Source organism: Leptopilina boulardi, unplaced genomic scaffold (assembly GCF_019393585.1).
Source record: "Leptopilina boulardi isolate dan_hultmark-lab unplaced genomic scaffold, ZJU_Lbou_2.1 LbouV2_333, whole genome shotgun sequence".
NCBI classification, from domain to species: domain Eukaryota; kingdom Metazoa; phylum Arthropoda; class Insecta; order Hymenoptera; family Figitidae; genus Leptopilina; species Leptopilina boulardi.
The window spans coordinates 862220-889325 of record NW_026137900.1 but is presented as its reverse complement, the minus strand read 5'-3'; the positions used below and the strand labels follow the sequence as shown (position 1 = coordinate 889325).

The window sequence follows — 27106 nt, the reverse complement described above, 5'->3', positions numbered from 1 at the left end:
CAAGAATATAATTATATGAATATAATTTTATGCGAGAAGTAAAAAAAAAAAGAATTTAAACAATCAGGGTTATATTCTGTTGGAATAATAAAGAGGAAAGCCTGATGAATCATATATGTGGCATGATTATACAAAACTTACACGGCCGCGCTCGACTAAATTAGTTATCATCACGATAATGGACACTCGTTGCTCCCACACCATACGCCAAAAGCCGTCGAACGTTGGAGGCAAGGGACCTTGAGTACCGATGTACGCACGAGCTCGTTGCCAACCATCAATATAATTTGCGTTAACATAATCCTGACCCTTTTTTGGCGGTCCACCTCCACATGACAACAGTTGAACTCGACTGTGATCATCTGTGAAGAAAAAAAAGAATTACAAATTTTTTCGTACATTTCCAATTTTTTTTATTTATATTTTGAATATGTATTTTAATTTTTGTATTTTTATTTGATACTTGCAATAAATGACGATTTCTATAATTAAACAATTTTATCATCAAATGTATTTTTAAAATTTCTGAGTAAACTTTCATATCAAAATGCAACTGATGTTTTGTGCTGTACTTGGCCTACTTTATATTCTCTTTTTTTTTTTTTTTTATTGTTTTTCTTCAAGACGTTTTTTAAAATTCATGAAAAACAATTTCTAATTCAATGTTTTTTAAAAATCGTATAAATAAAAATAGATTTTATTAAATTTCTAATTTTGCACTCGAAAAATTTCGAATTCTTATAGAGAATATTGTAAAAAAAAAAAAATGTAATTATTAAAGAAATATTCGTAAAACACTAATTAGAAAATTATTTATCAAATTGTTGAGAAAAAAAAAGAATTAATTGTTTTTTAATTAAAATTTTGATGATTTGTCAACAAAAAAAAAAAAGGTATAAAAAAAAATTGTGTGAATATTATTTATAATACTTACAGGCGAGAATGTTAAGGTATCTATTTTTTGCTTTATTCTCAGCAAATTGGGAATTTTCGACCGTGTAGTCGCCAGTGTCAGATTGGATGACATCATACTCCTTGCTGAAGCCAATGTCGCCATCGGCATGTAACGAAGCAACATGTTGAGCAAAATGTTGTACCGCAACTGCTGTTCTCTCGCCATCCTGTTCGCTATTCTCCCATTCCTGGAGTGTTGGAACATTCCTTGGTGGATAATCCAAATAGTAATAGGCAGTGTGAAAGCACTTTCTGAAAACGGGCCTACCACATGGCCTGATAAGTTTCATCTTCCAGTAAATTTCATACAATAATTTGATTTTTTTTAAAAAAATATATCCTTCACTGATAACAATTAAAAAAAAAAAAATTAATTCGAAATCAGTGAAAGTTTAATTCAATGAAGAGATTTATCTCAGAAATTAATTTCGATTTTTTTTCTGTCCAAAAAAAAAAAATTGCTTTATAAATTGAATGATTAATTTAATATTAATAATTTTTTCAAAATTATTATAAAAAAAAATTCAACAAAATTTTTTTTATTTAATTTTCTTTATTAATCGAAAATTAATTACTGAATTAAATTTCTTTTGGAATTAATGCAAATTTTCATCGTCAATCAGAAATTATTTCTTTCCATTAATTATTAATTCACTGCTTTGAAAAGTCAAAAAAAAAATTGCAAGAGAGAAATTTTGACTAGATAAATAAAAATGTAAATAAAAAAAAAAGTTGCGAGATAACGTTCGAGAGTAAAAGATGAACAAAATTTCCGATTGAGGAAAGTAGAAGATAAAAAAAAAACGACAAATTGAGGTCAAATTTTCTTGCGTAAAACACCCGAGGCACTGAAATGATGTTAAAAAGAATCCTTTGTGATGTAATAATGGCCATTTATTAACCAAGTTCATTAGATCGCGTGAGAATACAAAAGAAACAAAACTTTCAAGATGTTATATCGTTTTTTTTTTTTTTTTTATTTTGATACCGCGATATGCACTCGACCGTTGTCTTATAACGAATCATTTAAAAACTCCTTAGAAAGTCTCTTACGGTATAATTCGTCGTATATTATTTGAAAACGATGAGAAGTTCAAATTAGCGTCTCTGAGTCTTTTCATATTGTAATAAATTTAAAAAAAAAATGAAGAAAATTTTATTAGTTAAAAAAAAATAAATGTACAAATTTTTTTTTTAAAAAATCGACCGACACGATACACGATCTCTTTCTAATCGTCAACTGTGAAATATTATTCCGCAGTTGTCAGTGGTCGTTATCGTTGAGTCGGAGATAAGAAAGAGCGTCGGTGTTGCGTGCCTATGTGGATCTGCACAAGTGGTCGTCGTTTTTATGTTCCATTAGAGACGATTGAACGATTATTGAATTTGAAAGAGCGAGAGACAGACCTCGATTTAGATTCTTTTTACTCTTTCTCTCTTGCAAATGGCTTTGTTATTTTCTTCTTTTGTTTTATAAAATTTACATAGCTATAATTACGTTACACACTTCATCGTAAATCATTTTTTTAAATTAAAATACAAATTATAAACGCTAATTATTATTATTCCACGGGAATTATAAAGAAAAATCATTGATTTCTTTCCTTTTTTTTCTATATGCAAATTTGAATTTGATAATAATTTGGGATAATATAAATAATTTCAAAATGAAATAATAAGAAAATAAATATTATTTTAATTTAGAAAAGTCAATTTCGTTTTTATTACGATACTGAAACTATATTCTGGAGTATTCTCGTATTTTTCTTTTTTTTTGTTTTTAATATAAAACTGAGAAAGAGAGACTTTTTAATGCAGATAAGAATATAATTATTGTTTGAGAAAAATTTTATGATAACGCGTTCAAATGATTGTTAAACAACTACAATTGACAGCAGTCTCTTTATTATCGGGTTTTCTATTTATATATAAATATTATCTACTGATGGTCCAGTCATAGAGAACAGATAAGAGAAAGATTTATATTGACATTTTGATGATTTTTTTTTTTTTTTTAAATAAACACAAATGAAAACTATTTTGACGATTAGAGAAAAGTGAGTGTAAGCATCAAAATTTTTAAAAGACAATTTTAATTTGTTTTTATTTTTAAAAAAACCAAATCTCGCGGTAATTATAAATTAAAAATAAAGTTTCTTCAATTCGTAACTTTTTTTAAATTTTCAGTATTAGAAATTAATTATTAATTAATAAAAATTAATTAATTTGGACTAAATAAATAAAAAAAATAAGTAATTTACGGATAAATTAATTAAAAAATCAAGTTTTTAAAAAATAAATTTGATCGATTATTGTATAAAAATATATAAGAAATCTAACGATCCTGAAAGGAGCGATAAAAATTAAATTTGAGTTAAAATAAAAGATTGGGGAAAATTAATGATGAAAATTCTCATTAATGCGGGGTTTTTTTTTTTTTAATGAAATAGTTTTTTCACTGATAAGTCTCACCTCCAGAGAATAAAAGAAGTAATTGCCAGCATCACGGCAAAACAGGCGCAAACCATTCCGGCAATAACACCAGCGCTTAGTTCTTTGCTGCTTCGTCTCATCAATGGTGGACTTTTGTCACAATCACGAGCAAGAAGAACTTTTCTCGCCAATGTAGTTTCCCCACGAATAATGTCCGAAGGATTTATTACACTTCTGGTTGCTCCTTGTACAGTGACCTCGTACATTGCATTCATTGTCAGATTTGTGATTGTCGTCTGAAAAAAAATAAATCATTAATCATTTTATCAATTTCCTTTTCTTTTCATGTGGAAAAAATGCAGACTCATCAATTAATAATTTTTAAATGATCATTCTTTTTTTTTCATATTCACTGTTACTAATTAAAATTAATAATTTCATTTTTTAAATTTAATTAGTCTTGTTTTTTTTGGTATTTACTGTTTTCTAATTAAATTAAAAATTTATTTTTTAAATTCAATATAGAATAGATTTTTTTTAATGAATAAAAAGTATAATTTAAAAAAAAAAACTTAATTAAATACTTGATATAATTAAAAGTAAAATTTTACCCCGCTTTCCAGATAATTCGTGTCAGTTGATAGTTCAATTTCATCGTTATCCCTTGCATTTTCAGTACGATAATTTATGTAATAATAATCGACGGAATTCCAATAGGTAGCAGGACGAGCCCAATGCACATAAATTGCATCCTCCGATTGGCAAGTAAGATTGAGAATAACAGGAGGAATTGGTCCAGCAATATCGGTTTTTTGCATAATATGTTCCGACGGTTCACCCTCATTTTTCCACGTGAAGGCTTTAACCCATATATTATATTCGGTGAAAGGAACTAAAAAAAAAAGGAAAACAAAATATAGTTAGTAATTTTTCATTTTTTTTACCAAAAAAAAAATTTTTTTATCTCAAAAAATTAGTTAAATAACAGTAATATAAAGGCAATAATATTCTAAACGATTGCATTAAGTTTGCATAAATGTTTATGAAATATCGAAAATATTTTATTATTCCATGATTTGTATCTTTAAATAAAAAAAATATATCAGTAGCTGTAATTGTTGTAACGGAATTGCCATAATTTACATTCTTTTATATATATGTACAAAGAGACGATTTTTAGTGCAACCCAGAAATCGAAAATAATTGCTTCTGACGCATTGAGAGAAAACGTGAAAGCTATTCTCTCCTCTCTTTGAAAGATGCAAACTGTAATCAGTCGTAACCCAATAATCAGAAAACTGTTTTCTCGATAAATCAAGTATGTATTTGTTTTTTAATTCAACAGTATATTCAAAATTAAAATTAATTTTCGTTCAGAAAAAAATCGAATAAAAATTTACATTCAATTTTCTGATTGATTTAAATTTATTTAAAAAAAAATGATAAAAGGAAAATTAAAAAAAAAAATATCAAAATTAGAAAAAAATTATACTTACGAAGTTTGTCGAGAGTAAAATCGATGCTCTTTGGATCATCTTCAGCAATTTTGTGCGTTTTAACATCAGTAAAATTGGAATACATGTAGTAAACTCGATAGCCTAATATGGCCCCATTCGCGTGCTCAGGTTTGGACCACGATAAGTCTATGGTGAAGGATGTAATTCCACGTGCAATAAGATATAGCGGTTTACTCGGAACTGTAATCAAACGTTTTATTCATAAGATCATTTTAGATAACAAACTGTAATATAATATTATTTTGCAAAGCATAGCAAATTCTTCTAACAAAGTAATGCGAATCGAATTTTTATCACAAAAGAAAATTTTTTTAAAAAAAATCACTTCCTGATTTCAAAAAAAAAAATTTTTTTTTAAATTCTTTCTTTCTCAATAAATCAAAAAATTTTTCATTAAAAAAATAAAAAATTGAAAAATTATGTATAGAAACAAATTTAAAAAAATATGATCTTTTTTTTGGAATCACTGTCGACGAGGAAGTATATATAACAGTAAGTTTCTTGAATTTTACATTCCTTCCATCTCGCGCCATGAATCTTTTTTTTTAAAAAAAAAGAAAAAAGCACAAAAGCCTTGTGAAGTTTACAGAGAGGTCACCATCAGTGTGTATGGCAATATCTATTCAAGTGACCTCGAGAATTTCCTCAGTGAAGAAATTGAAATCTTTCATGAGGAGAAGAGAAGACTCTTCATGCCCCCCTCCCTCATATACAGTACAAACAAAAGTTCTCTTCGTCTAGCAGTTTTTTTTTTCTTTTCTTTTTTGCGTAACCATCGTCTAGTCTTATATACCCCGATCTTTGTCTTTCTTCCGGAGAAAAGAATAAAAAAAAAGATTACACTATTCCTATATCAGCAATAATTTACTTTTTTCCAGGCCAATACCAAATCAACGAATCGTGCAAACGTTCTTTTGCAACGAAATAAAAAAAAAAAAAAAAACAATTAAATGCTATGAATAATACAAAAATGGCGAAATAAAAATAAAACAAATTTCGGAATTAAACAAAATCGACAAATAATTATAATTTTTTAATTAATATTTTTTAAATAATATTTTTTAATTAATATTTTTTAATTAATATTTTTTAAATAATATTTTTAAATTAATATTTTGTAATTAATATTTTTTAAATAATATTTTTTAATTAATATTTTTTAATTAATATTAGTTAATAATAATTAATTGGTTTTATATTTGAAAATCTATATACAATAAAAAATCCTAATTCGTGAGTTGAAATTAAATATTCGATGCTTTAAATTTAATATTCAAATACGGAAAATAATTTTTGAAAAAAAATTCGTTTGTGGAAAAAAGAAAGAAGTGTTAAGTTTTAACAACTTTCGAAATAACCAAAGAATACAAAAGTTATAAAGGTACTTTATATGTCCATCCGGTGCTTTCATTAAATATATATATATCTAAGCATGACTTTTTGCATGATTCATGATTACGACCTGCAGACTTTATATATTCACTTTGCATTGCTAGTATTATCTAATTCATGCTAATTTTAAATGTCGACGCCCGTCCAATATATTGACATATTTGCTTTTTCGATTATATATATATATATACCCACAGTATTTTTCTAATTTTCATTTCGCTCAAAAAAAAAATTTAATTTTTAACTTACAATAAAAGCGAAGAAAAATACTGAGAATTATTTAGAAAATTAATTTGAAAAGAAAAATTAAATTCCAAACATTTGGATATAAATTAGAAATCAATTATAAAAATTAATAATAATAGAAAACAATAAAATATGATTTTTCATATAATTAAAAAAAAAGGACGTTTCATTTTTTTTACCCAAGAGACGGAAAACGAGATAAGAAAATTTATCTACGTATAACAAAATGTAATATTTACAAAGGCAGTGGAAGAATGAGCGTTCATCGATATGACTCATTAACTAATTAAATCTTAAGATTATTGTAATTGACATTTTTGAAATGAAAGAAATAACTACTAAATAATATTTAGACATTAATTATTATTATTATTTTTTAATATCAATCATGTGACGTTAAACATCGCTTTAAAAACTTGAACTTAAAGTATATTTTTCTTGTTTTAAGTGTATACACACTTTTTTTTTTTTAACGTGAATCAACATTTTTAATGTTTAAAAGACACAAAAGTCTTTTTTTAAAAAAAAAATCTTTACTTCACGTGTAAAAAGCGAATACATTCAAAAGTCTTGGTGCATTCTTTACGTAAAGAAGTGTCTAGTCTCTGAATGAGAATTTTTTTTTTTTTTTAATAACAAAAGGTTTGTCCCAAAAAAACATTCAAAAAATAATTGTCGCAAAGAATTTTTTTTTCCTTTCTGTAGTTCCTTTCTTTGTTTAAATATTAAAATATTTTTTTCCCCATTCTTGATAAATTCTTCCACGTTTAAAAAAAAAAAAGAAAAAAAAATTTCCACAAAGAAATATATAATTTTAAGAAATTATAATTTATCCATTGAATAAATATTTAATAAAAATTCAAAAATTGTTTAAAAATAGAAATAGATTTTTATAGGGCAAGAATTTTTTTTTTTTTTTGCAGTGTGAAAGAAAAGAAAAAAAAAATTCTTTTATTCTCAGAAGAATTCGCATGAGATGACCAGAACGTAACCTGATTGAAAAAAAAAAACATTGGTATTCCAACATATAGTGGTAGTGAAAGTTTTGTCGGTATTGCATAGCACATATTGTGTATATGGGATAACAACGATGGACAAGTGAAAGGAAATCGTCAATGAGATTAGCACCGCATATTCCAAAGATCTATTAAGGGAGTCATTAGTAATTTTCAGAAGAACAATTTTTCTCTCCGTCTTCTATAATAATTTTTATAATTATCAATTCTTTTAGTTATTGTATAATTATCATTTTTTTATTACCCTAATTATTATTAAAGAAATGACTGTTCTTTTTAATAATTATCATTCGAAATAACCATCAATTACGAATAATTATCTTTGGTAATTACTATTTATTTGATAAAGCACTACAAGTACTTGATAGTACTCAATAGTACTCGATAGTATTCAATTGTACTCCACAGTACTCAATAGTACTCGATAGTACTCGATAGTACTCGATAGTACTCGATAGTACTCGATAGTACTCGATAGTACTACTAGTAATCGTAATTATTATTACTATCGAAACTACCAATCGATTATAACTAATGTATACGTAACAGAAAAAAATCCCAAGCGCTGGGAATTGAACGCACGACCCTAAGACTTGCAAGTCAGGTAATATAGACACCTAACCACGGATGAACGCTAAGAAAGTTTGCAAATTTTTTTACTTTATTTATTTCCTACAATTAATTATTATAATTATTATACTATTATTATCATTACTATTATAAATTAAACAATTTTTAACATACATTAATATGCGCTGAATCATTTCTAACATCGTTTCAACAATTTTAGTTATAGTTATAGTTTATCAGTCGATTAGAGTTCTAGAAATTAGACTTTTATTGATATGGTTAACGACTTTACTTTCTAATCTAGTTTTTCACTATCATCAGTGTCGCAGTTTCGAATTTAATAACAATAGAATTAAATTTTCACCGTTTAGCAATTTTTTAAAACTATTTTTCCCTTGAGTAAAAATAAATTGAAAAAATTAGAAAAAATTCCTGTTTAAAAAATATTTCATTTTAGAATAAAAATCCCCAGAAAAAATAATAAAAAAAAACTATTTACTTATGCGAAAAATGTTGAAAAATATTTGAATTTCCTTTGAAAAAAAAATATATTTGAATGTATATATACATAAAATTTTTCTTTGGAAAATTATGAAATATGAAAAAAAAATTTTCCATTAAAAAAGAAAAACTGTTTCTTTAGATAAAAATGTAGCATTCAAATAAAAGACCCATTCCAGTTAATGAAAAGAAATATTTTTCTTTTTCAATGCAATTTTAATGTGTTTCAAAATGAAAAAAAAAAAAATAAATAAAAAAAACAAGCGCCGATTGAGGTAAAAATGAGTAAAATTTTAGAAAACCATTATAGAGAAAAAGAAGAAGAAAAATAGCGAGAATATGAGGATAATGAAAAAAAACCCGCAAAATCGGAAGATGAGCAACGTTATGAATATCTTCATTGAGTCAGGAAAATTTTTTTTTTAATTTTTTTTTTTTTTTGCTCGTAATTTAAAATATATATATGTGTTTGTATATGTAATACGGGACAAACTTGTCTCAACCATCTACGTAAACGTTCACGTAATCCTCGAGAGACATAAAAATGAAAAACCTGTTTCTCATATGTGTATATATATATATATATACCTTATTTATCAAGCGTCAAAACGCGACGTTTCGTGGCTTTTTCACAAATTAATTTTCTCTTATTTCGACAAAAATAAATTGCCGAGAAAAATTTTTCCCCCTTGTCTCATATTATATTTATATATGTGTTTGAAAAATAATTGGAATTTTTAATTTTTTAATTTAATATTAAAATTTTTATAATAATTAATAGAATTTTACTATAAAATTTTCTAATATTTATTAATATTTTAATTGATTAAGAATGTAATAAAAATTAAAAGTCAAAGTTCAAGAAATCATTTTTCATATTATTTTTGTATTCAATGAATGATGATTTTCATTATGTTGTTGATAATGTTGAGATTTAAAAAACTGTGGCTGATTTAATTAATCGTCTCGCGAAGCAGAAACTGTTGCGTGACATTAAATAAACGCAAGTGAATTCTGTATAGTAATATTTTGTTAATTATGGTAAAATATTGATTGTAGAGAGAAGGCTGAATGTTTTTCAAATCCAGGGATTTAACGACAATATGAAGGATTTTATGATCGATTTTTCTTCCCACGGTTGTATATTTATATATATATATATATATATATATATATATATATATATATATATATATATATGTGAGAATCCATTCTCTTTCTATTATATGCATTTTCATTAATAATTCTTTAATAAATTTTTTTTATTTTTAAATCATTAAAAAAAAAAAATACAGAAATTTTTATAGAAAATCGAAAAAAAATTTATTAAAACAATTTTTGATAATTTAATAAGGGAAAGTCGTGGAAATAAATTGAAATGGTAATAAATAATAAATATTGTGAATCGATATGCCAGTCGATGAAAATGTTTCTTGTCCGCGACTTTTAAACTTTATAGATCATTTTTTTTTATATTGATTACCGATTTTTATGACAGAACTGGAAATCACCATTTCGAAAAAAAAAGAAAAAATGAAATTGATTCAGAAAAATAATTTAGTTCCTGCTAAACCAGATTTAAAATTACCTTATTTTATCATCTATGATTTTATTTTATTATTAAATTTCAAAAATTAATCTTATTATTTTGTCAATAATTTTTTTTTTTTTATTAATTTTTAATTATTTAAAATTGTAGTAACTTTCAAAAAAATGGTGAAAGTGGAGGGGATTCGGATAAAAAAAAAGTCGATTCAATGTATTATTTCAGATTGCATTTCACTATGAAAAGAAAAAAAAATAAGGCAATATTTTCATGAACTAAAATTATATGAAAGAAACTCTGATTATATTGTCTATAAATAGAAATATATATTTGAATGCATGTACATAAACGCGGATATAATAAGTGGACTCGAGTGAAGATTGAAGTTACAATTAATATGAGTTTGAATATGGTTTTCTATTTTTTTTTCTCTTCTACAAATATATATATATATATATAAATAAAGACCTGCGTGAACTCCCTCCACTCTGACGTGTATAATACTTCTGAATTCAATGCTATTCAATATACAATGAGTGTGTATTCCGATGAATAGAAATCAAGTAAAGAATTCAACATCTGACATGTGATTCACCAATATTACCATTCTCACTGCAATTTAACGAATTTTTATTTTTCTTTTATTTACGTATTATGTAAAGCAAAACGTTCTTCAATTCTTTAAATTGATAGATATTTTTTTTTACAAAACTAAAAATTTGTTAAACCTTTAAAAGATTAAATAAAATTTAATTCAACAAAATAATTATTCATATGACAATTTATAATAAATTAATAATTAATTAATATTAATATTAATTAATAATTAATTAATATTAGGTAATATTAATATTAATATTGTTATTAATATTTCCGTTGCTACGGAAAAAACGGTAATGGTATAGCGGTTGCTATATTAACTGTTACGAAAACCCTAAAAATTAATAATTAATCAAATATTAATAAAGAAATTATTAATCAAAATTAATAATTAATTAATTATTAGTAAAAAAAATTGAATAAAAATAGCATTTCTTTCCAGTGAATTTTCCTGCACTCGTGTATTTTTTTTCTATTAATTTTATTATACATCTTCTCACTTTTAAATTGAAAAGGAAAATTTCTTTTCTATTTTGCAATTAGCGAAATTACTTTTTAAAGAAAAGGCAATTATAGCCGAAACGTTGAAAGGATTTCAAAAGGGAAATTTTATGGCATAAATTGAAAATAAGTTACTATATATATATAGTGTGCAAGGAAAAAAAAATGTAAAACATAAGGTAATAAGAATGAGTGACCTCAATTTCTCTCTTGGTTATATATATATATGAAATCTAGTGTAAGTCATCTCTTTGCTGATTTAAATTGCACGTAATAGTTACAAACATACATATCGTAGGAAATTATCATTATTATTATTATCATTAAAACAGTGAGAAAACACACCTATATAATATGGGCGAGAGAAAGAGAATTTACCTATATGGCTTACAAATTCCATTTATGTATAGACTATAACATATTTAACATACGCGAGAAGAGAGGGAGGAGGGGGGGGGAGATAGAAAATTTAAGGGCAATGGTAAAATCCCTTCCTTTTCTCAACTGAATGTAATTCTATTCGCTAATTGCTAATTAGAATTCAAGACTATACTTTGTGCTATAAAAGTAAACGAGCTTAGAATCTTCCCTCGTTGATTGTTGATTCGCGTGCTAAACTACGATATCGCCTTTTAAAATCAAATTGTGTCAAGAAAATTCAATTTATGCGCAAAAATTTATAACAATTTGTTAACATTAGAAAATTATTTTTAAAAAAATACTTTATTCATATGTAGTAAAGAAGAAAATGTTAATTTAAATTCTACTCTCTAAATCTGAATTAGTAAAAATGTTTACTAATTTAAATTAGTGACTCACTTTTTGCTTTAAAATTAGTTAAAAGTTACTAATAATTAGTAAAATTTTACTAATTGAGAAGCAAAAAGTGAGTTACTAATTGGAATTAGTGAACATTTTTACTAATTCAGATTTAGAGAGTAATTTTAAAGAATTGTGAAAATAAGACTACACAGAAAATTAAAAGGCATTAAAATGAGCTGCAACGCTTCTTATTTTAATCCAATTTTGCTTATTTTAATCCATTTTGGTATTAAAATAAGCAAAATTGGATTAAAATAAGAAGCGTTGCAGCTTATTTTAATGCCTTTTAATTTTCTGTGTATATGATTTTAATTTTTTATAATTATTTATATAATTATTTATATAATTATTTAAATAATTATTTTTTGAAAATTCTAACTTACGGAAATAATACATGTAAATAAAATATTTATATAAAATTAGTATTAGTTGAGAAAATAAACAAAAGACTTTTAAAAAATATTCTATTTTAAAATAAGAATCCTTTTCTTAAAATATAAGATTATCTTCGCGTTATATGAAATTGTATTTAATTTCCTTTTTTTTTAACAAATAATACACGAATATATATATATATGACTCGCTGAAATTTACTGTCTTGGGACGACAGAAATTTCAACGAGGCGTTTATGGTTACCACATAAACTTTTAATAACGCACGTTTAATATATTAAAGTATATACGAATATAGTATAAATTTTCATTTACTCGCTAAATATTTTGACAGAGTTAATAAAAATTTCATTTTTCTTTCTGAACAAAGAATTTTTAATTTTTTGCTCCTTTCAATTTTTTTATAGAAAAATAACTTAAATTTAAAGAGTTTAATTAAGCAAAAATATAAAAAAACAAACAAAAATCTAATTACCTAGACGAAAATATATATTAAAAAAAAAGACAATGATGAGAATTTTGATTAAAATACTTTAGTAAATATATATATATATATATATATCTACGTTATGGGGAAAAAAAGTATCATGAACCAAATCTTTCTAACTTTATAAATAAAGAAACTTTAATACTGAAAGTTTCTCATACTTTTAATAAAGTTCATTCGACGGTGGAAAGTTAGTTTCACACTTTTTCCTTAAATTACAATAAAAGTATAAGTCTCGTGAATAAAATTTGCGTGAATTAAATAATTTTAACATGAAATTTTAATTAGATTCGTTGAAATCTGTTTAAATATTATATATATATATATATATATATATATATATATATATACTCTCTAAGTCTGAATTAGTAAAAATATTTACTAATTTAAATTAGTGACTCACTTTTTGCTTTAGAATTAGTTAAATTTTACTAATTGTTAGTAAAAGTTACTAATAATTATTCAAATGTTACTAATTCAGAAGCAAAAAGCAAAAAAAAAAATTCAGATTTAGAAAGTAGAATTAAAATTATAAATTTAATTATAAAATTATAAATTAATATTAACTAACTATTAATAGTGATTATTAATAATTAATTACTGATAAATAATAATTATTTATTAATTAATTATAAACATAAAATTAAATTTTTTTTTTAATATTAATTTTAATTAATAAAGGGCATAATTTTGTAAACCCGTAGACAATTTAAATAAATAAATAGTATTTAATCAATTTTTAAATTTCTGCCAAAAAAAAAAAAAAATGAGAAACAAAAGCTGATGGATCTTTATGTGAAATTTAGTACCGGTATAAAGACATATTTATCATACACCGGTGAAAATATTCATTTGATAAAACCTAAAATTTTGTGTTTGGTTTAATAAATTCTGTTATACAGAATTGTTACTCATCGTTCTCACGCCATTCATTTTAAGTGAGAAATAAATGTATATGTGTTTGTGAGTATAAATATTCTACAATCCGCGCACTCATATATATATATATATATATATATATATATATATATAAATGCCTTTAACATATTCAACACAAGGATAATTTCCGAGCTATATGGAAAGGCGTGGCAGTGGAAGAAAGTTGCAGGAGAGATTTCCACTGCTGTGCGATTAAAACAAAAAAATATAAAATAAAAAAAATATAGAAATAAAATAATTGGCAGCAGGTGCCCAACGGACATATAGATTCTCGGGTTGCTATAATTTTTGTATCTTTATTTTCTATTTTAGAAAAAAAAGGAAGTCCATTATTTTTATCAACTTTTTTTTTTTTTTTTTTTTTTTATCTATGTATGTATGTATTCTCGTTGAAGAATTCTGAAACGCGACCCGATCCTGCGGGGTCATTAAAATTAGCGCACGCGCATTCTAGATGGATAGACCCAGAGAGAAAGAGAGGATGGGTCATTCTCCGGGAGAATGCACTCGATGTCATCGGAATAAAGAGAGCACGTGCGATCATTGCATTTTTTTCAATTCTATAATTCTAAAATATATTCGCATCCTTTTGTTCCATATAAAACAGCAATGAAAACTGGTGTTGGATGTTTTTTTTTCCCAAATATCGAATTTTTTTTGTGTTCAAAAAATTTGTTGAAAAAATTTTTATTTTTTTTGTATTAATTATTTTTAATATTCTCAATATGAAAGGAGATGTTTAATTTCAGTATCTATAAGGAAAAAAATTTTCACCTAAAACAGCGATAAGTTTCACTGAAACAGCAATTCTAGAGAAACATATCACTGTTTCAGATAAAGATTTTTTTTTCCAGAATTTAAATTTAATTAGAAATTTAATTGATCATTGAAATAAAATAATTAAGTTTTTTTTTTAATATTGACAACATTTCCTAAACATTTCCATGATTTTTTGCAATATTACATGGAAAGAAATATAAAGTAATTTTTACTATACCTACAAAGTAAAACTGGAACTTTTGCGCATCTCTGCTCCGAAAATAGAAAAAATTACTCCTGAAGTAGTAAAATTCTGGAAATAGTATTTTTTTTTACTATTTTTTCAGAGCAAAAGATGGCAGAAATTTGAGTTTTTGGATTTACATTGAAAGTACTATAGTAAAATTTTATTAAAACTTGCAATTAATAAAAATGTATTTTCTTAAAATGAAAACATTTTGAAAATAGTAAAAATCTTTCTGACTATATATATATATATAACATACAATTACAATGATCCACTGCCTTAGTTTTATGAATCTAAACTCGTTGGCATATATTTAAAATAATATGTTCTTCAACAAAGACATTCTTTTGACTCTGAAAAATATATACTATATAGAATTATTGTATTCGTTATTATTGTTTCCACAGAAATATAAACATAAAAGTGGACCAAAGCCAACTTTTCCATACACTGTATATATATATGTACTATTTTTAAAAATACATCAGACAATTGATATGTGAAATGCTTTTAACAGAAAACTAATATAAACATTTTAGAATTGAATAAACATTATATCAGGTGTAGCATTCTTCTATATATATAAAATTATACATTAAATATTATTAATTAAATATTATATGAAAATTTTATTTTCAACTCCAGTAGATTTTAACTCCCAGAATATATATATGTATATATTATTGATTAAATCCGTTCAATATTGCAAAATACTTAGGGGAGGAATTTAATACGAAGTATTGAGAGATTTCTTTTTTTTTTTGTCTCCGATGGTATAAGGGATATAAAGAGAGATATATGTTAGTGAACAATGGGACATAAAGTAGATGATACTGACAAGCCGGTGGAACGTAAAGCCTTTCGATGGTTAAGAAAGAAAAAAAAAAAAAAAAAAAAAAAAAAGCTGCGTTTGTCTTCCTTTTGAAAGACACGCTTGTCTTGATGAAAGATTGACGCTTCTTATCAACTTCTGAAAGATCATTTTTTTCATCAACATAAAATAACAGTCCAAAGACTGCTCAGCAATTAAAAAACAAACTGTGCTTCAAAATTTCTATTCTTCTAATTTATTTATTTAACATACAAATTCTATCAATTTTTTTTACTAACAATGAATCAGTTTTTACTAAAAATTTTTACTAAAATTTATTAATTGAAATAGTAATTTCACTAAATTTAGTCATTTTTCAACAATTAGTCAGATTTTACTAAAAATTTACTAATTGAAATAGTAATCTTACAAAAAATTTAGTAATTTTTTACTTACAGTTAGTCAGTTTTTACTAAAATTTACTAATTGAATAACCTTACTAAATTTAGTAATTTTCTACTAACAGTTAGTTAGTTTTTACTGAAAAATTTAACTAAAATTAACTAATTGAAATAGTAACCTAACCAAATTTAATAATTTTCTACTAAAAATTAGTCAGTTTTTACTAATATTTACTAATTGAAAAAGTAAACTTACTAAATTTAGTAATTTTCTATTAAAAATTAGTCAGTTTTTACTAAAAGTTTACTAATTGCCAAAAAAACATTACTAAATTTAGTAATTTTTTACTTACAGTTAGTTAGTTTTTACTAAAATTTACTAATTGAATAAACTTACTAAATTTAGTAATTTTCTACTAACAGTTAGTTAGTTTTTACTGCAAAAATTTAACTAAAATTAACTAATTGAAATAGTAACCTAACCAAATTTAATAATTTTCTACTAAAAATTAGTCAGTTTTTACTAATATTTACTAATTGAAAAAGTAAACTTAGTAAATTTAGTAATTTTCTACTAAAAATTAGTCAGTTTTTACTAAAAGTTTACTAATTGCCAAAAAAACACTACTAAATTTAGTAATTTTCTAGTTTTTACTAAAAAAATTTGATTCAAAATTAATTAAAACGGTTACTAATTCATTTAATAAACGAATCGGCTATTAGATAAATATTTACTTGAACCAAATAATTTTTATTTCAATTATAAATATACTTAAATCAATAATTTATGTATTTGATACAAATATCATTTAATTGATTCAGTAATTATTTATATTTATTTGATAATAGTCAAGTAAACGTTTATTAGAATCAAAAAAATTACTTTCTTCAGTATATGTAATTTTCAAAAAAAAATATGTCACTCTGAAAAATTTTAGCTCAATCAATAAAATATTTTGCAAAAAAAAAAAAAAAAAAATCGCAAGAATCAGATGAACTTAAAGATGAAATAGAGAAAAGTTCGCTAATATATTTATAATTTTTCTTTATTTTAAAAAATTCTTTTTGGGAATTATGGAAAAAAAGTGGTAACACCCGGATTAGAGCACATATGCCTGTTATAAATGGGGTGAACTAAGAGCTAAAATTTTGCATCTACATTTCTCTCGCGGCATTGATCTTTATATTTATCCAGCAGTCCTATTCTTTTTTTTCTTTCTTTTTTGCAATGTATATATATATATATATTCATGAGTGGCATTAAAAAACGGGACGAAATTAAGCTCGTTGAGCTCGTTCCAAGTTCCTAATTATTTACCTCGGTCGGTATCGTTGTCGTTTCCGTTGGAAGGGAGAATTGTGCTGATCATTTGCTCCGTGGTCTCTGCCTCCGTTTGTCCATGTACACCAACGAGAAAAAGGGCGAGGTTGAGAGCTACTGCACCAACAGTGTACCAAGAGCCACTGGCAACGATTCGCTTGGACCACGGCATCTTTTTTTTTTTTTTTTCTTCTTTTGCCTTTTCTGAATTTTTTTTTTTTCCCTCGATGTCAGTAGCAGCTGTGCGTGCCTACCTCGCTAATTTTTTTTTTTTTTTTTTTTTTTCTCTCCCCGATATGATATATAAACACAGCGCGCGTCCAAAAAGAAGAAGAAGAAGCCCTCCTTGAGAAATTCTAGCCTAACCTCTCATTCAACCTTAGCCCGCAGCTGCCATTGAGAATATCTATACCACTCATCGTTTTCTTCCCGTTTTCCAAGTGACACTATTCTCGGCCATAAAATAAAATTCTCGCAGGTATACGGGTTCATTTTTTTTTCTCCCCTCGTCGTTTTCTTTTTTTCCTTTTGGAATATACAATTAAAAACACTTGCACATATGAAACTGGTATTTTTTTTTTTTTTTTTTTTATTAAAACTGGGGGTTAAAAATATTTTGGGGGATGCGAATCAACTGGAATGGCATACAACACAATATTCGCGGAGCGCCCTCGCCAATCTGAAATCCTCGTGACTTCGATCGTGTCCCGAAGTCTGCCGACCCCCGACCTCATATATATGAAAACCGAGGCTCTACTGGTTAAACCCCGAATATCGACCTCGAAACAAGTGAAATCCGCCCTTAGAGACCGGCGCGAGTTTTCATTACAAAAAAAAAAGAAAAAAAAAAAAATTTTTCAGAATAAATCGAAAGGCATTTCAAAGAAGAGTAATTGAAAAATTAATTCATCCATTACAGATGAAATAATCGCTAATGTTTCTTCTCACTTTATGTTCAGCCATTATTATTATTATTATTTTGAAAAGTCAAAAAAAAAAAATTATTCACTTCTCAACACAATTGTTTGACACTACTCGCATGACACTTGGGAGACACGTGCACCTCTCAATCTCTCGCTCACTTCTTCGTGTATCTTCGACTTTTTTCCTCTGTTTCTTTTGAATGATGGAAAAAAATAAACACCTGCTTTTTTTGCCACCTGGACTTTATTTTCTTGATCACTTGTTTCAATATTTTTTTTTTATTTTCTAATCACTTTTTTGGGACATAATTTAATGATTGAATTTTTTGGTCCTTTTTATCCACTTTTTAAATCATCCTTTAAATTCAGTTAAAATGGATTTTTTTTTTGAAGAACTGACTTCTTTTTTTTTCAATGAAGGTTGATGCATCGAAAGGTGCACTTTGGGGGAATAATACAATAATGGAGCGACGCAGACATTTTTATTATTCAGTGCTCAGGGTCAATGGACAGTCACCTGTAAAGTGGGAAGAGAAGAAGACGACGCGTCTATACAGTAGGAGAGCAATGATATTGAACGTGGGGTAACGAGATAGAATTTTCTTTTTTTTTTGTTTATAAATAAAATCTTGATAATTGGAGAAAATTGATGAGATGAGCGAGATAGAGAGATGGGAGTGATAAAGAGAAAGAGAGACAGGATGTCAACACACAATGGCACAAATATTCGAGTTCAACTGACAGTGCTGAAGAGCACGAGTCATGAACGATCGTGCCACGAACGTTGAGATTCGCATGTTACGCGTGCACGAGCTCGACTAGCTGAACACGTTTACCCCTTCTCGTTTCAGGCATTTGCCTTCTTCTCTCTTCGCTCTTTCACACTGGATTTCTCCCCCTCTATTCACAGGATCGGCAATAGTTGGAGAGAAATACTGGAGCAAGAAGGAAATAGAGAAAAATTGACAAAAAAAAAATTTTTTTTTTTCTATATTCAATATGAAATTATTAATAAAATTTAGAAATGTAGGGGGAAATTTCAATACAAGGGATGAAAATTTACTCTAAATGAGTGAAATTACACCAAGAGAGTGAAATTTAACTTCAAGGAGTGTAATTTAACTCAATGAAGTGTAATTTTACTCCATGGTGTGTAATTTTACTCCATAGTGTGTAATTTTACTCTATACAATGAAATTCAACTTCATGTAGTGAATTTTACTCAATGCAGTGTAACTGTACTCCATTGAGTGTAATTTAACTCCGTAGAGTGTAATTTTACTCTTTTGGTGTAAGAATTCCATTCCAAAAAAATTACTCCAAAAAAGGAAAATTTTTATTTAAAAAAATGCGAAACTTCCCACGTAGTAAAATGTTCTATAGTGAGAGTTATTTCCCTACTATATTGGAGTAAAAACAAAAAAATACAAGTTAAGCATAGTTCAAAATTCACTCCGAAAGATTAAAAATTCACTCAGAGTAAAATATTCTAATTGAGAGTTAATTTTCCACTACATTGAAATATAAAAATATAAATGTCAACAAAGTGAGAATAAATTAGAGTTTAACATTCACTACAAAAAGAGTAAAATTTTCCTTCATGTGAAATATTGTATTAATTTTCTATTTTGTTAAAATAAGAAAAAAAATTTTCAATAAATGAAAGTAAGTCTGAGTATAGAATTCACTCTGAAAGAGTAAAATTCTACACTCTCAGGCAAGCTTTAAATTAACTCCTGTTAGTCACTGTAAAGGAGTGAAATCTTACTCCAAAAGGATGAATAACAATTTCAGTAGAAATATATATATATATATATGTTTACAATAAAAGTAATATTTAATATTTAGTTTAAAAATTATTAAAATTAAAAACTACTTTCTAAATTCACTCCAAAAGAGTCAATTTTTACTCTATAAATATTTTTTGTATGATAATCGAATGTTACAATTTGTCAGCAAAGAAAAAATCTACAATACTGAAAGTGAATTTCAAAACAGAAATCAGAAAATAGATTTACAATATATGGGAAAATTTACTCCCAAAAGAGTAGAATTTTACGTCAATGGAGTGAATTTTTCATTATCACGCTGCATAACGTAATTTTAATTTCTTTTAAATAATTTATTACAACAATTATAACTATTCAATGAAATTGCACATTTTTTTTCTAAAAAAGAATAATTTCAAAAAAAAAAATTTTTTTTGATGAAAATAACAAGGGATGCAAAGGACTAGAGACGACCCTGAGCTCTCCTCACGCCCTTTTCTCTTGCCAACTGCTGATCGACCAGCGCTCTAGGGAAGACACATGCTTATCCTTTGTTACGCTCTTCTTTCTCTTACTGCTTTTTAATCGAAATTAACATGAACAAAATTTTGGATAATTATATGAATTATTATTTTTTTTTTTTAATCTCAAAATAATTAATTACTTAAGAGGGGATTATTTTTTTAAATTTCACTTTTAAGTGACAGAAATAAGCGGACTCAATTGATTTTAAAAGCTTTTCATTTAACACTTGAGGTTTTTCATGCAGCCACTTTTCATATGCGGCTGGTGTTCTCAAGTCTAAGAGGGTACTTAGACAGAAAAAAAAAAAGAAATTTGAAGAAACCAAAAAGTGAGAAAATAACTACGACGTGGGATGAAAATTAAGCAAGCGACCAAAGAAACTTGACCAACCTCAAGTTTATCTTCTTTTTTTTCAACAAGATGCAAAAAATATATTCTTAATTTTTGTTACCAACTATTTCTATTTTAGGGAAAATTTATATATTAATTTATCTATAATAATTAAGAATTTCTATAAATATTTGCAATTATCAAAAATTGAAAATTATTGAATTTCTTCTCTTAAAAACAATTTCTTTTTGAGATGAAAACTGACAAGCTTATTTGCGCTGACAGCTCATTAGTGATAAGCGGTACGTTTCGCAGGAGGGCAATTAAATTCCTTTTAAGTTTTTCTTTGTGAAAAACATAATTTTTCTAAAATTGGTAAAATGTTAAATAAGCGAAAAATAGAGCATTTTAGGGGGGAAAAAAATATCTAAACAGGAAATTGTAATTTAAATTTTTTATAACAATTTTTATAAAGATAAAACTTTATTGTTTACGAATAATTAAAATTGCCAATAAAATATAAAAAGAAAAATAAATTAGAAAATATTTAAAATGATTTTCTATTAAATAAAATAAAAGCATATCGAATTTTTACTAAACAAGGGAAAGTGTGAAGATAAAAATTATAAGGCTCAGGTGTGGAAATATGCTTTTTACACTTCGTATAACAAAGGTTTTTAATCAGTAGAATGTTTCATGTCCAATCGCGTTAAGGTTTGTGATTACAAAGTATACCAAAACAAAGACACTAAGTAAGTTTTACTGTCGTTCAGTTATTTGTACATTTCCTTCAGGATGTGTAATCTTACGTAATTGTCATTTAAATAAGAAAATAGTTAATTACTTCTAATCAAATATTTAAAAAAAATAAAATTAAAATTTGGTAAAAAAAAGAAAATTCTATTTTTACATTCTATTTTTATTTACTTTTATTTGTTTCTATTTTTAATTTTTTGTTCATGGGAGACAATTTAAATAATGTGAAAAAAGATTTTCTACCTTATCAATTTTGTTGTAGATAACAGTTGAGTAGTAGCAATGTATGGTAAGTATATACCGACAGAAGTTACATACCCGCTAGTCGGTAATAGTTACCGACTGATGATATTTTACCGACATCGAAATCTACTTTATCAACAAACGGTTATAATTTGAATGATGATATGATAACTTTTGAATACCTACGAAAAGTAAGTAAACAAATTTGTGTCATCCGTAAGTACTATCCTGTTTCGATAAAATTTATCAACCGATGTTATTTTCATAAACAGAAATCTTTATAATAAAGACCTACAATTGAATACTTTTAAGAATCTTTGTTTTTCGTGTATTTTTTGTGAAATCAATTTTTAGAAGAAAAAATTGTTCTCGTCTTTTTTTAATTGTAAAACTTACCTTTACTATTATTATTTGTTATTTTGTCAATTTCAAAAGTAGTTATTTGTTTTGTTAATAATTATTACTAGAAAGGACCCAAAAAATTTTTTAGATCTAAATCAATTCTGATTACAGAATTATTATTAAAAAATAAATAAATATATAGGTAACTAAATGATCTTCGAGGTTTTTTTTTTTTTTGGTAAATTATGGAAAAAAAATAAAATTAATAACTTACCCCCTTCATCTGTAGTGACAGTAACTGAAGTAGGTGGTCCTCGACCTTCTGGATTGAAAACTTCTAAAGAAACTAAGTACTGGGTGTAGGTTTCCAAGTTGTGGATGGTGTGGCTCTGAAATAGGAAACGAACTTAACTAAACTTTTAGAACTTTGGTAAAAGTAATTAACTTCCAACAAAATTAATTTCAATTTAACTATGTATATATGTGCATAAATACTTAAAATTTTCCAAGCACTTGACAACTAAGTGTCTAAAAGCACGACTATATAATATACAATTTTCCAAGAAATTTAATTCAAATCTCTGAATTATATATACAATAATTTAAATTACAACTACATTTGTATAATATAGAATTCATTTCACCTATATTTAAATACACTTATAAAATATACACATAAAAGAATTTTACTATGAAAAGTTTTTAATTATTTTTTTTTTTTATTTATAATATACAATGAAAATCTATATATATATATATCATACAGAATAAGGATTAAATTGAGTATTATTATTATTTAATGAATTAAAACGAGATTTTGTTGAGATAAATTTTTAATCACATTTAATTGTGTTAACGTAACAGAAATATACATTGATTTATCGTTCATTGTATAAAATACGAATTCTAAAATTTAATGATACGATTTTATGTATATATTCAATATAATTCAGAGTTATATTTGAAATTTCATAAAATAATATTAGAAAGCTGAATTACTTAATTCATAAATAAGATGAATAAAAACTTAGTTTTTTATTTTATAAATATTCAAATATTAAATATATTATTAAATTATTTATTATTTTCTAAAATAATTGAGTCATCTTTTTTTTCAAATTATTGATTTACAATATTATTATTGTAGGTTTATATTGAGAAAAAAAGTTGTATTTCCTAATAGTGAATTAATAATAATAAGTACTTTATTGTTTTGATAATAAAAATGAAAATTAATTGTAAATTGAATCGCTTAATGCACACTTGGAGTAGATTGAAGTAATCTTGGAAGGATAAAATTTATATATGAAAAAAAAAAGTTCTGGGAAATTATAAAAAGTCCTCTATAAGCCTGATACTTTTGGTGGTCACGTTAAGATTTTCTATAAGCTCGAGGGGGATCAACTTGAAGGCAGAGAGAGAGAGAGAGAGAGAGAGAGGGAGAGAGAATAGAGAAGGATTATCTGGGATAGTTGAATGCCTTGGAAGCCCTAGAGGGACGAAGCTTTTGGAAGTAGGTGACAGTGTCCCTAATTTGTGTTGGTAAAATACAACTACTTACTATGTCGGTCACAAAAGGACACTGATTTAACCCTTACTAATAAGACTTAAGACTTCATTGTAATTAAGACCATGTCTTAGAATCTTAAATGTCACCTATTCCTTTATTACAGTTTCTTTGTCTTTATGTAGTTCTTAACTTTACTATATATATGATAATTTTACTCTAATTTTACTACATCATAATAACTCTAAAATAATATGGTTTATAGTATGATTTTTTATTACCATAGATTGCAAGTAGTATAAAATGAAACTACTGTAAATTTAAGTAGAAAAAGTTAGTTACGCTCAGACAGAACGTATTTTAAATTTGATTTTCAGTAGTAAAAGTCAGTCATAGTCAGACAACAGACATGGAATATTTGCAATATTAGTAATAAATCTCGATATCAGTCAGACGGAAAGTTTAAATTTAATGTAATTTTAGTATCAGTGGTAAAAGTAAGTTGTAGTCAGACAAACATTTTTTTTTTAAATTACTGTGATTTTTTAGTAGTAATCTTATTTTTAGTAGTCAATGTTATTTTTAGTCAGACTAAATCAAGAACACGGAATTCGCAAAATTAGATCTCTAATCTACGTCACGGAATCGGCGAAAGTAGATCACGATTTTCGCGTAATTAAATCCCAGATTCTGCTAAATTAAGTCATAGTTTTCCCCGAATTAGGTCACGGATTCGTTAAAATAATGTCGCGCTTTTTGTCAATTTAGAACGTAAAATTTAAATCGTAAATCTAAATAACAAAATCCAAGAAATTAGATCACGGATTCTACGAATCTCGGTGAAGCAATCCGCGAAATCATATAACGAAATCCGCGAAATTAGTTCACGATTTCCCTGTACTTAGATCGAGGATTTTGCGAATCAAGGTCACGGAATACGCGAAACAAGTTCACGATTTTCGCGTAATTAAATCACAGATTCTGCTAAATTAAGTAATAGTTTTCCCCGAATTAGGTCACGGATTTGTTAAAATAATATCGCGCTATTTGTCAATTTAGAACGTAAAATTTAAATCGTAAATCTAAATAAGGAAATCCAAGAAATTAGATCACGGATTCTGCGAAACTAATTCACGGATTTCGTGTAATTAGATCACGGATTTCGCGAATCTAGGTAAAGGAATCCGCGAAATCATATCACGAATTCCGCGAAACTAGTTCACGATTTCCCTGTACTTAGATCACGGATTTCGCGAAATTAGATCGCGAATTTGCGAATTTAGGTTATTGAATTCGCGGAATTAAATCACAGATTTCACGAATCACGGTCACGGAATACGCGAAACAAGTTCACGATTTTCGCGTAATTAAATCACAGATTCTGCTAAATTAAGTCATACTTTTTCCCCGAATTAGGTCACGGATTCGTTAAAATAATGTCGCGCTTTTTGTCAATTTAGAACGTAAAATTTAAATCGTAAATCTAAATAACGAAATCCAAGAAATTAGATCACGGATTCTGCGAAACTAATTCACGGATTTCGTGTAATTAGATCACGGATTTCGCGAATCTAGATAAAGGAATCCGCGAAATCATATCACGAATTCCGCGAAACTAGTTCACGATTTTTCTGTATTTAGATCACGGATTTCGCGAAATTAGATTGATAATTTTTGGGAATCTAGGTCATTGTATCCGCGTAATTAGATCGAGGATTTTGCGAATCAAGGTCACGGAATACGCGAAACAAGTTCACGATTTTCGCGTAATTATATCACGGATTTTGCGAAATTAGTTGACGGTTTCTCCGTACTTAGATCACGGATTTTGCGAATCTAAGTCACGGAATCTGCGAAAAAAGTTCACGGTTTTCGCGTAATTTTATCACGTATTCCGAAAACCTAGATTATGGATTTCGCGAAATTATATCACGAATGTGGATTACGGAATCCTCGAAATTAAATCACGGATTCCGCGAAGCAAGGTCACGGAATCCGCGAAACAAGTTCACGATTCTCGCGTAATTATATCACGGATTTTGCGAAATTAGTTAACTGTTTCTCCGTACTTAGATCACGGATTTCGCAAATCTAGGTCACGGAATCCGCGAAACAAGTTCACGATTCTCGCGTAATTATATCACGGATTTTGCTAAATTAGTTGACGGTTTCTCCGTACTTAGATCACGGATTTCGCGAAAATAGATCGCGAATTTGCGAATCTAGGTTATTGAATCCACGTAATTAAATCACAGATTTCACGAATCTAGGTCACGGTTTTCGCATAATTATATCACGAATTTCGCGAAATTAGTTGACGGTTTCTCCGTCACGGATTTTGCGAAATTAGATCGCGAATTTGCGAATTTAGGTTATTGAATTCGCGTAATTAAATCACAGATTTCACGAATCTAGGTCACGGAATCCGTGAAAAAATTTCACGGTTTTCGCATAATTTTATAACGGATTTCGCGAAATTAGTTGACGGTTTCTCCGTACTTAGATCACGGATTTCGCGAATCTAGGTCACGGAATCCGCGAAAAAAGTTCACGGTTTTCGCGTAATTTTTATCACGTATTCCGAAAACCTAGATTATGGATTTCGCGAAATTATATCACGAATGTGGATTACGGAATCCTCGAAATTAAATCACGGATTCCGCGAAGCAAGGTCACGGAATCCGCGAAACAAGTTCACGATTCTCGCGTAATTATATCACGGATTTTGCGAAATTAGTTAACTGTTTCTCCGTACTTAGATCACGGATTTCGCAAATCTAGGTCACGGAATCCGCGAAACAAGTTCACGATTCTCGCGTAATTATATCACGGATTTTGCTAAATTAGTTGACGGTTTCTCCGTACTTAGATCACGGATTTCGCGAATCTAGGTCACGGAATCCGCGAAAAAAGTTCACGGTTTTCGCGTAATTTTTATCACGTATTCCGAAAACCTAGATTATGGATTTCGCGAAATTATATCACGAATGTGGATTACGGAATCCTCGAAATTAAATCACGGATTCCGCGAAGCAAGATCACGGTTTTCGTGGATTTAGATAAGGGATGTTTTAAAACTATGGCGACGATTTTCGCGAATTTAAGATTTGCTGAATTAGATCGCGGATACCGCGAATTAAAATTGCAGAATCGTGAATCTAGATTACACGGATTTCGAAAAATAAAAACAAAAGAATTCTGTCGCAGTTCTTTGCGTGAAAAAAAAAATGTTTTGTATGAATAGAATTAAAATTT

General features: G+C 26.7%; 1 protein-coding gene across 6 annotated transcripts in view; it reads right to left on the bottom strand.

Annotated features, from left to right (window-relative positions):
• The window catches only part of LOC127285527 (tyrosine-protein phosphatase 99A), a 408337-nt gene that overhangs the window by 8277 nt on the left and 372954 nt on the right, over window positions 1–27106 (bottom strand). For 2 of the 6 annotated variants that reach the window (XM_051311615.1, XM_051311616.1), the window contains exons 6-11: window positions 22619–22733; window positions 4884–5084; window positions 3999–4279; window positions 3427–3683; window positions 935–1230; window positions 142–362 (exon numbers count right to left, since the gene is read on the bottom strand). In XM_051311615.1, coding sequence (XP_051167572.1) covers window positions 142–362; window positions 935–1230; window positions 3427–3683; window positions 3999–4279; window positions 4884–5084; window positions 22619–22733 — 1371 coding nt within the window. The remainder of the gene's footprint in view (window positions 1–141; window positions 363–934; window positions 1231–3426; window positions 3684–3998; window positions 4280–4883; window positions 5085–22618; window positions 22734–27106) is intronic. The other 4 variants (XM_051311617.1, XM_051311618.1, XM_051311619.1 and 1 more) reach the window with 2 other exon arrangements.